The sequence below is a fragment of the Oncorhynchus tshawytscha genome, linkage group LG09, assembly GCF_018296145.1.
Source record: "Oncorhynchus tshawytscha isolate Ot180627B linkage group LG09, Otsh_v2.0, whole genome shotgun sequence".
NCBI lineage: Eukaryota > Metazoa > Chordata > Actinopteri > Salmoniformes > Salmonidae > Oncorhynchus > Oncorhynchus tshawytscha.
Genome location: NC_056437.1, coordinates 17958005 through 17970021, shown reverse-complemented (window position 1 = coordinate 17970021; position 12017 = coordinate 17958005). Strand labels below are relative to the sequence as shown.

Sequence of the window (12017 nt, the reverse complement as noted above, 5' to 3'; positions counted from 1 at the left end):
TTACCATATGTAGGTATTACGTAGTCTCTACACTGGTATAATGAGTATAATGTGTGGTAGTTGCTCACCTCCCTGCTGAATTATGTAGAGCTGATTTGGGCCAGTTTATTTTTTTTCATGATCTTTTGTGAAAAACCACATTTTCACATAGACTTTGTGCTAGCAGTTTAAGAAAGAAAGAGAGCAAATAGCATAGGGACAGCCTGGTTGAAGTCCTAGTTTTTAATGGTCAGTGCATTCAGCCCAAAAACAAAACATGTACCGTCCACTTCTTCTATTAGTGCTTTTTTGTGTTATCCACCCTCTGGTATCTTTCAATACTCATGCTAATTTACACTAACATTCAAAAGTTTACGGTCAATTTCCTTGTTTTTGAAAGATAAGCACAATTTTGTCCATTAAAATAACATCAAATTGATCAGAAATACAGTGTAGACATTGTTAATGTTATAAATGACTATTGTAGCTGGAAACAGCGGATTTTTAATGGAATATCTACATAGGCGTACAGGGGCCCATTATCAGCAACCATCACTCCTGTGTTCCAATGGCATTTTTTTGTTAGCTAATCCAAGTTTATCATTTTAAAAGGCTAATTGACCATTTTGCAATTTTGTTAGCACAGCTGAAAACTGTTGTCCTGATTAAAGAAGCAATAAAACTGGCCTTCTTTAGACTAGTTGAGTATCTGGAGCATCAGCATTTGTGGGTTTGATTACAGGCTCAAAATGGCCAGAAACAAATCACTTTTTTTCTGAAACTCATCAGTCTATTTTTGTTCTGAGAAATGAAGGCTATTCCATGAGAGAAATTGCCAAGAAACTGAAGATCTCATACAATGCTGTGTACTACTGCCTTCACAGAACAGTGCAAACTGGCCCTAACCAGAATAGAAAGAGGAGTGGGAGTCCCCGGTGCACAACTGAGCAAGAGGACAAGTACATTAGAGTGTCTAGTTTGAGAAACAGACGCTTCACAAGTCCTCAACTGGCAGCTTCATTAAATAGAGTACCCCCAAAACACCAGTCTCAACGTCAACAGTGAAGAGATGACTCCGGGATGCTGGCCTTTTAGGTAGAGTTTCAAAGAAAAAGCCAAATTTCTGTCTAGTGTCTGTTCTTTTGCCCATCTTAATCTTTTATTTTTATTGGCCAGTCTGAGATATGGCTTTTTCTTTGTAATTCTGCCTAGAAGGCCAACATCCCGGAGTGGCCTCTTCACTGTTGAAAACAAGAACATTTCGAAGTGACCCCAAACTTTTGAACGGTAGTGTATGTTAAGGTTCAATCTTAGTTTTCCTTATCTCCACTGTCACCTTCTGTACCTTCTGTGGCCCTGTGGAATGTCCATGTTGATCCTCTTGGTCCATCCACCTGTCTTTGTTAGTCAGGCCTGACCCCTTCATCCCGTAGTTTATTCCAGTTATTTATTTTAATATGACTGAAGATGCAGAAGTTTATGCCAGGCCCCTTCTGATAGTGTATACCAGACTGGTTAGAACTTTGACCACACACCCTTTAGACGGACTACATGCCCTCTATCAAATCAAAACTGGATTTTTGTACTCAAAACAAAAGTTGTAAAAGTATGCTAGACATTTATAGAATAAATCATATCTAGTTTGATGTTTCTGTGACAAACGGTGAATTAGTTACTGATTTATACAGTTTAAAATGACATTCGATAGATTTGATGTATTTCTATCAAGTCAAAACTGGAATATTTCCTCAAAACAAAAGTTGTAAAAGTATGCTAGACATTTATAGAATACATTTACTTAGTTTGATGTTTCTGTGACAAACTGTGAATTAGTTAATGATTTATACTGCTTTAAATTCCATTTTATATATTTTATGTATTTCCAACTGGAATTTCTACTCAAAACAAAGGTTGTAAAAATATCCTAGACATTTATAGAATAAATCATATCTAGTTTGATCATTCTGTGACAAATGGTGAATTAGTTATTGATTTTTACATTTTTAAATGGCTTTTGGCGAATGTCAGTTGAATGTCTGATGATTGTTTGTTGAATGTCTGTTGAATGTCCGAATGTGTGAATATAAAACCACAGGCTCATCAAGACCTGTGCGATGCTGATCGGCAAACTCCCGCTGAAAAGTGTCCATTGCCAAAACCTGATGGTGGATAGCACTTAGATGTGCACCGGAATGGCATGTGTTTGCCTTTCTAATGTAGGTCTTAAATACTAGCAAAAATCTAATGAAATGTGTTTTGTTAATCTATATCTGATGAGCCCGTCTATACTTTCTGCAAAAGTCCCACCTGTCTCTAAAAACACACTCTGCAAAATGCAGGGTCTTCCAACAGAGCATGATTAGCCATCTGCATTTCACGGTAAGGTCTACTACACTTCACGGTAAGGTCTACTACACTTCACGGTAAGGTCTACTACACTTCACGGTAAGGTATACTACACTTCATGGTAAGGTCTACTACACTTCACGGTAAGGTCTACTACACTTCACGGCAAGGTCTACTACACTTCACGGTAAGGTCTACTACACTTCACGGTAAGGTATACTACACTTCACGGTAAGGTCTACTACACTTCACGGTAAGGTCTACTACACTTCACGGTAAGGTCTACTACACTTCACGGTAAGGTCTACTGCATTTCACGGTAAGGTCTACTACACTTCACGGTAAGGTCTACTACACTTCATGGTAAGGTCTACTACATTTCACGGTAAGGTCTACTACACTTCACGGTAAGGTCTACTACATTTCACGGTAAGGTCTACTACACTTCACGGTAAGGTCTACTACACTTCATGGTAAGGTCTACTACACTTCACGGTAAGGTCTACTACACTTCACGGTAAGGTCTACTACACTTCACGGTAAGGTCTACTGCATTTCACGGTAAGGTCTACTACACTTCACGGTAAGGTCTACTACACTTCATGGTAAGGTCTACTACATTTCACGGTAAGGTCTACTACACTTCACGGTAAGGTCTACTACATTTCACGGTAAGGTCTACTACACTTCACGGTAAGGTCTACTACACTTCATGGTAAGGTCTACTACACTTCACGGTAAGGTCTACTACACTTCACGGTAAGGTCTACTGCATTTCACGGTAAGGTCTACTACACTTCACGGTAAGGTCTACTACACTTCATGGTAAGGTCTACTACATTTCACGGTAAGGTCTACTACACTTCACGGTAAGGTCTACTACATTTCACGGTAAGGTCTACTACACTTCACGGTAAGGTCTACTACACTTCATGGTAAGGTCTACTACACTTCACGGTAAGGTCTACTACACTTCACGGTAAGGTCTACTACACTTCACGGTAAGGTCTACTGCATTTCACGGTAAGGTCTACTACACTTCACGGTAAGGTCTACTACACTTCATGGTAAGGTCTACTACATTTCACGGTAAGGTCTACTACACTTCACGGTAAGGTCTACTACATTTCACGGTAAGGTCTACTACACTTCACGGTAAGGTCTACTACACTTCACGGTAAGGTCTACTACACTTCACGGTAAGGTCTACTACACTTCACGGTAAGGTCTACTGCATTTCACGGTAAGGTCTACTACACTTCACGGTAAGGTCTACTACACTTCATGGTAAGGTCTACTACATTTCACGGTAAGGTCTACTACACTTCACGGTAAGGTCTACTACACTTCACGGTAAGGTCTACTACACCTGTTGTATTCGGTGCATTTGACAAATAAAAATCATATTTTGATCTCTCATTCGACTTCCCATTAGCTCTGTCTTTTATAGTAGCCTATTTCAACAATGGTTTCACTTTCACATGTGCCTTTAATTGATCAAATCCCTCTATGTTATATGCATTAGTATCTAACAGATGCACTGACGTGATAAAATTATATGATATAGCCTGTCAATATATGTTTCATGAATTCACAATGGAAATACAATTTTCATTGTGTGTGTGGGAGCGGGGGTTACCTCTAGCAAAGATTAAGGAAAGAACAAGGTCAAGACAGACAGCAGAGCAAGGACCGTCCAAGGTGTTGCACGAGGAATAAAAATACGATTGGTCAGCAGCATAGGTTCTTATCTCCCCATTGGCCCACAGCGTAAATTCTGCATTTTTAATTGGTTTAAAGCACAGGTCCTAATCCCACATTAGTGGGCGGAGTGTGGGATGAGAAATAGAGAAAAAGACTCCTGAAAGAGGATTCTACAGCAAGGAGGGATACCGGCAGTGAAACAGGTACTGTACTCTCTATGATTCCTCTCTCTCGATAGCTCTCCTCTATCTCTCATTCATTCTGGAAGGGGGGATATTAACAAACTGTTTTAAGTTAGATACTTGATACATTTTAAAATGGTAGATGAAGCCAAGTAGTTGTTCAAATCTAAATGACTTTGGTGAGAGCCCCTCCCTCCCACCTTGAGAACTACAGACGGATTTGAAGTTAATGTTTCCTTCTGCATATTTTAATAAGATTTTGCTGATGTAGTCACTATCATTGAAGACTGACATGATATTTGAAGAACAGAACAGGAGCCTTTTGGTGTTGAAATGTAGACGGGTCTACATAGTCTAGACCAGGGCTCTCCAACCCTGTTCCTGGAGAGCTATCCTCCTGTAGGTTTTCGCTCCAACCCTGTTCCTGGAGAGCTATCCTCCTGTAGGTTTTCGCTCCAACCCTGTTCCTGGAGAGCTATCCTCCTGTAGGTTTTCGCTCCAACCCTGTTCCTGGAGAGCTATCCTCCTGTAGGTTTTCGCTCCAACCCTGTTCCTGGAGAGCTATCCTCCTGTAGGTTTTCGCTCCAACCCTGTTCCTGGAGAGCTATCCTCCTGTAGGTTTTCGCTCCAACCCTGTTCCTGGAGAGCTATCCTCCTGTAGGTTTTTGCTCCAACCCTGTTCCTGGAGAGCTGCCTATCATCCTGTAGGTTTTCACTCCAACCCTGTTCCTGGAGAGCTGCCTACCATCCTGTAGGTTTTCACTCCAACCCTGTTCCTGGAGAGCTGCCTACCATCCTGTTGGTTTTCACTCCAACCCTGTTCCTGGAGAGATACCCTCCTGTAGGTTTTCACTTCAACCCCAGTTGTAACTAACTTGATTCATTTTATCAACCAGCTAATTATTAGAATCAAGTGCGCTAGATTAGAGTTGGAAAGAAAACCTACAGAATGGTAGGTAGCTCTCCAGGAACAGGGTTGGAGTGAAAACCTACAGGATGGTAGGCAGCTCTCCAGGAACAGGGTTGGAGTGAAAACCTACAGGATGGTAGGTAGCTCTCCAGGAACAGGGTTGGAGTGAAAACCTACAGGATGGTAGGCAGCTCTCCAGGAACAGGGTTGGAGAGCCCTGGTCTAGTCTGATGTTCTAAAGGACAGCAGAGCATGTTCATAGTGATACTTAATCCTTATATACATTATTAACTGTCAGTAACTGCTTCATGACTCGAGATAATGCATCATTTTGAGAGCTTTACAAAGAAGTAGTATTATGTCTGTTAACTACATCCCCACATATTAAATACTCAAGCAGTGTTTTTGTTGTTTTTTGTTGTTGTTTTTTCTTACAATTATTTATGACAAAAAACACATGGAAGGGGTAACACAAAAGTATTAGAACATGAAGAACAAACAATACTGCATCAGGACACTATCAAACATGTTTCAGTCTTTCCGCAACAGAGCCATCCTTATGTGTGAGGGTGCGTGTGCATGATAGTGATATAAAATATATGTCATAGTTTCCCTTTTCATGATCACAATCTTGTAAAACCCGAACCCTCCAAGATCCACCCACAGTTCCCCAATAGCTGTCCCTCAATCATTCGAGACCCCTCCCACGGTCCCCCCCACCCCCTCCCGGAAGAAAAAAAATACAATTAATTGAATTAAGTGTGACAGTGTTAACACTCCTCTCCGTATGGTTAGTAGGGATGAAAGTTGCTTCTCGATACTGATCTAAGGTCAGTTTTACGTTTCTCCCCCTGATGATTAGAATTGGGGGAGGATAATAATCCTGGCTTTAAAGCATTACAATCCAATGTGACTGACTGATGGCTGCCTTTATAAACCACCATATAGGCCTGTCATACCAGAAAGTGTCTGTTTCTGACATAACCTTATCACTGATTCACTGGTCTTTGCTGTCAGGGCTGTAGCCCCCCTTTCTCTTTCTATGTCTCTGTGTTCATCTTTTCCACCTCTTATTTTCCATCTCTCCCTCATCCCTCATCCCTCTCTTTCTGTCTCTCACTTATCTCTCGATCTCTTTCTCTGTCTCTATAACTCTCTGTATCTCTTTCTCGCTGTGTGTGTGTGTCTCTCTCTCTTTCCTCCTTTCCCATCCCACTGTCTTTGTCTTGGCCTGTGTCCTGTCTCGAGAGACTGTGGCTGGTTCAGAATGTCAGAGCAGAACAGAACACGAGGCCTGTGGTGTTTTGATTCCAGAAAGAGCGGTCTTGGCATTAGACCCATCTGGCACTGTTTCTCTCCTCCAGATTTCTATAAATAATCATTTATTTGCAGTGCTGACAGCCTCCTCCAGTCTGACTCCTCAGCCATCTAGTGTGTTCTAGTCATGCTGTATCAAGGAAAACACAGCCACAACTTTGATGTCAATAGAGTTTAAATGACCCAGAGATGTTACCTTGTGTTCAGACACTGATATGTGGTTTTCCTTGATATGGATCATAGAGCAGAGAGGGTGGATCATTAGCTTTGCAGCCAACTGATGATCTGATGGAATAGTATTCTTCCTGTATTCTTAATGAAGAACAATCGCATGGAACTAAGTCAACTGACGACTGCAGATCATGATGGAATAGATGTGTAGAATGATAATCAAGACAGGAAGTCAATCCCAGCTTTTGTTTCCGCTCTGACAGGGATTAGTGAATAGACCTCTACTAGACCTCTACAGACCTAAATACAGTAGACCTCTCTATTTTAAGACAGCTTTCCATCTCTCTCTGTCCTCTGCACTGCGGTGAAGGACAAGCTTTCACATTTAGATTTTAGTCACAGGACATACTGAGAGGAATAACTTGTTCGGGCAGGGGCAAAACCAAATGTAATTTTATCTTGGTGACCTAAGATCAGTGTATAGGGGCAACTTCATCCTACCTACACCTCCTTGATGGTGGCGGCCAGATTGTGCTTGCTAAGAGGCCATCCTGTGAGGCCAGTTTAGGAGACTGAGCTTAATCAGCCATCTGCTGATACTCCCGTCTCATACTGTAAGCTTGTTATCAACGACCTACATCTACTCTATAAGATATAAAACATTAAAAAAATGGACTTGTTACGATACAATTGAATACAGTACAATCAACCAACTGGAAGTGCATTGTAACTCAACTGAGGACATGGAGTAAGTTTGAGCTGCAGCATCCACAGTCTGTATTTCATAGACAAAAGGTAGTGGCCAATGGGTTAAAGGTAGGAAGTGTATTGTTCTGTAGGAGGAGATTCCTCCCGCAGCTCACCTGATGTGAAGGACATACACACAAAGAAACTAATGCATAGATAAATACATATTTAAGAATTTTTAAGAAGTAAAACCTTTGAAATGTGTACATTTGATCTTGTCTCTCTTCTTCCCTAATTCCTCTCTCTCTCTCTCACCCAGTTGACCTGATTCTGACCTCTGAACTGTCCAAGATGGCGACCTCCTTCACAAGAATGATGTCCGGCCGTAACACGGCCGTGCTTTTGGCCAGCCTGGGAGTAGGCACCATGGCAACCGGCTACCTGATGACCGACAGCAACATCCTGTCCGCTGAGGAGAGGAGGAAGCTCTATCCACCCAGGTAGGACTACAAACAACATGGCCTCTAATGGACTGTGGACGGCCATCGTGGCACGGCCATCCTATCCAGACGGATAATTCATTTGGAATACAGGTGTTGGGCCTAGGATAGCTGCATCTATTGAATTAGGAACAACTGTAATCTGACACCCAGTGTGCAGTCCAAATGTAAGTCTAAGGTAGAGGGACGGGGAATGAAACCTTAGTAGATACAAGTGTTGCCAGTCACCTCCTTCACGCCCTTTCTGACATTCACATTTAGTAAACACACACACACACATACACACACACACGCACACGCACACACACACACACACAGGGACAGGAGCCAAGGGGAGACCAGATCAGGAACTAAGGCTTGAGCCATAGATTAGACAGATCACCAACACTCTAAAATAACTTCCTCTTACTTGTCTCAATCAATCAAGCAACCAATTAATATGTACCTGTCCAAAAAAACGACATACACATTACATCTAAAACCGCAGCCCTCTTGGCAAGGGGTGTGTCCATAATCAAACCCTATTTGAAATGTCCTTCACAGTGCACATCCTATACAGACAGATAATTCATTTGGAATCTCTATGTTTCGAATGAAAACTACTTTTCCCATCATCCCCAGCGCTGACTATCCTGACCTGAGGAGGCACAATAACTGCATGGCGCACTCCCTGACCCCTGCTATCTACGGTAAGCTGAGAGACAAGGTGACCCCTAACAACTGGAGCCTGGACCAGTGCATCCAGACCGGAGTGGACAACCCTGGCCACCCGTTCATTAAGACTGTTGGCATGGTGGCTGGGGACGAGGAGAGCTACGAGGTACTGTATGTGTGCTTGAGTTTGTGTGTTTTTCTATATTTTGAAGGAGGTATCTCCTTTTGGTTAACTGTTCATCCTGTCCTCTGCAGGTGTTTGCTGATATATTTGACCCCGTCATCAAAGACCGACACAATGGCTACGACCCCAAAACAATGAAACACCCCACTGATCTGGACGCGTCCAAGGTAACACACACACACCTCCAGTAACCTCTACACACTACATGAGATAGTCCATTATTCTCCGATTTACTGATAACCCTCCTTCTCCTCAGATCACCAATGGTATGTTTGATGAGAAATACGTTCTGTCGTCTCGCGTGCGTACAGGCCGTAGTATCCGTGGTCTGAGCCTGCCCCCGTGCTGCTCCCGCTCGGAGCGCCGTGAGGTAGAGCGTGTGACCGTCCAGGCCCTGGCCGGCCTGAAGGGTGATCTGGCCGGACGTTACTACAGCCTGGGAGACATGACGGAGAAGGAGCAGCAGCAGCTTATTGATGTGAGACACTCAGAGGACATCTATCTATCTATCTATCTATCGATCTATCTATCTAATCTACCTATCTATCTTTCTGTCTGTGGGTCTGTCTGTCCATCCGTCTGTATCTCTCTCTCTCTCTCTCTGCATCCCCCTCTCTCTCTTCCTCTTTGTCTGTCTCTCTTCGCCTCTTATCCCAAAATGTACATACATGTATTATCATAATCTGACTGCATATGGGATTCCTCATATCCATGATAATGTCTACTTATATTGCCATGCTAATGGCAGGGATTGTTGTGGGATTATGCTGAAATAGTGCAACTGGAACCTGGACTGTAGTGACAGCATTGTTTCATTACTTTTATTTGACCCGACTCATTTGAGGACATGGTTCTTAATTGCACTAATTTGTCTTCATTCCCCAGTGGTAGGCCTACCAATGATTTCAGGAAGTTTAGCACAGTGGAAAAAAGGGTTTTACCCAGTTAATCCACTCAGTCTAGACAGACTGGGGTGACTTTGCATTTAATCCTAATGGCTAAGATTAAGATTGGAAATAGAGGTAATCTTTGGGAGAGATTACACTAGTCTTGATCTTTAACTTTCAGTCTCATTAACCTTTGTCCTCTGAACCTCACGTTGCCTCAGGAGCATTTCCTGTTCGACAAGCCCGTCTCTCCTCTGCTGACCTCTGCCTTCATGGCCCGTGACTGGCCTGATGCCAGGGGTATCTGGTAAGACCAGAGTAGTAGAGAGCCAACCCATGTCCCCAAAACTACACTACCTGTAGAGAGACTTAGTACTAAGAAACTGGTAAGGCCAGAGTAGTAGAGAGCCCAACCCTGTCCCTGTAGCTTTAAAAACCTGTAGCACTGTCTTGTATCGTAATAGCTGTAGAGATCGTACTATCGGTGATTAGGGGCATCTGGTAAGACCAGTAGAGAGCAGAACCATGTTTCCATAACATTATGGCATTGGGAAAGGTCTCTTCCTCTGACTACTCTTCATCCTCCTCCTCTCGTCCTCTTCTCCCCAAAGTGTCATTACATCAATGTCCTAGCCCTGAATTCCCATTTCCGTGACCACCTCCTTATCTTCCTCTTCCCCTCTCTCTCCTCCTCCTCCTCCTTCTCTCTCCTCTCCCTTGTAGGACCACTTCCTGTTTGACAAGCCTGTCCCCCCCTTGTTGACGTGTACATTTCATGGCCCGACGGCAGGGGCCTCTGGTAGGGTCTACAAGGCTCTCATCAGCAGAATCCTCTAACCAGCATGTGTGTGCTGTGATCACAGAAGTTGACCATCAATGCAACCAACAAATGTTTCTAGATTCTTAGGAATGTGTTCTTTCTCTACAGGCACAACAATGAGAAGACCTTCTTGATCTGGGTCAATGAAGAGGACCACACCAGGGTCATCTCCATGGAGAAGGGAGGAAACATGAAGAGAGTGTTCGAGAGGTTCTGCAGAGGACTCCAACAGGTACTTTACATTTACATGTCACATGAAATGATGCTTGTCTGTACACTCTTAAAAAAGGGTTCCAAAAGGGCTCTTCGGCTGTCCCCATAGGAGAACACTTTTTGGTTCCAGGTAGAACCATTTTTGGTTCCAGGTAATAATACCTGGAACCAAAAGGGGTTATTTGAAGGGTTCTCCTATGAGGATAGCTGAAGAACCATTTTATGTTGTAGATAGCACCCTTTTGTCTATAATATACATGGACATGTACAGTAGATCATTCATGTGGCCCCCCATCCTCTAGGTGGAGAAGCTGATCCAGGAGAGAGGCTGGGAGTTCATGTGGAACGAGCGCCTGGGATACATCCTGACCTGTCCCTCTAACCTGGGTACTGGACTCAGGGCTGGAGTGCACATCAGACTGCCCAACCTCAGCAAGGTAACACACACGCTCTCTCTTTCTCTTTCCTTTTCCTCAAAGTTTTTACTTGGAATGTCCCTGTGCATTGACCCCTCTTTCCCTAGACAAAGCATTTATTAAAGTTCTGTACTTATCATGCAGGACCCTCGCTTTGGTAAGATCCTGGACAACATGCGTCTGCAGAAGAGAGGGACAGGCGGAGTTGACTCAGCCACAACTGGAGACACCTTTGATATCTCCAACAACGACCGTCTGGGAAAATCTGAGGTAAAACTAGAACCGATATTCTATGAATGAATGAATAACTGAAGGAAACTGTAAACCATCTCTATCTGGACTAGAGATTAAACTCCCCTTGACCGCTGATAACTGTGTGTATTGGTGCGTGTGTATAGGTGGAGCTGGTCCAGTTGCTGGTTGATGGAGTCAACTATCTGATTGACTGTGAGAAGAAGCTGGAAAGGGGCCAGGACATCAAGGTCCCCTCCCCCATCACCCAGTTCAGAAAGTGAAATACCTCAGCCCCACGTCTGAGAGGAAGTGACCCGCTCTGCGGTTAGAGAGGGCCAAAGAAGAGGAGTTAGGCCTGATCCCTCCTCATCCCCAAACTGAGCAATTTGGAGTAAAGTAGAAGTAGAATGTCTTTCCACTGGTCCAGGGACAAGTGTTGGTGTATCCCCCTTGATGGTTAAGGCTGGGGTTGGGGGTATCATAATCTGATCCTAGATCTGTGGTTAGGGACAGCTTCTACCAGGAGCGAAAGTCTTACCTGTAACACTAACCTCAATAAAAATCAACCCTAATAAAACCACTGATCTCTGATCAATAAAACAACTAATTCTCTGATTCCAAGGCGATGTTATGGCTTGTGTTTTCTCCTACTAATCATTCTACCCTAACTAAAAGCGGAAATACCTTTTCAATTAACAACTGACTGGGACTTTCCATAACTGTAGTACGTTTCCATTCCCCAAAAATGTAATTGGACTTTTTATATGTAATGACTGTGTAGAAGATCCATCATTCACTGTGAAGTTGACTATA

General features: G+C 43.2%; 1 protein-coding gene across 1 annotated transcript; it reads left to right on the top strand.

The window, feature by feature from the left end:
- Positions 1 to 4076: 4076 nt before the first annotated feature.
- LOC112237008 (creatine kinase S-type, mitochondrial-like) lies at positions 4077 to 11825 on the top strand. Its single transcript, XM_024405632.2, has 10 exons — positions 4077 to 4232; positions 7616 to 7796; positions 8418 to 8616; positions 8706 to 8801; positions 8891 to 9112; positions 9743 to 9828; positions 10450 to 10573; positions 10857 to 10991; positions 11115 to 11240; positions 11369 to 11825. Exons 2-10 carry the CDS (start codon positions 7648 to 7650, stop codon positions 11483 to 11485), a joined length of 1254 nt encoding a protein of 417 aa, XP_024261400.1. The 5' UTR covers positions 4077 to 4232; positions 7616 to 7647; the 3' UTR covers positions 11486 to 11825.
- The last annotated feature ends 192 nt before the right edge of the window (positions 11826 to 12017 follow it).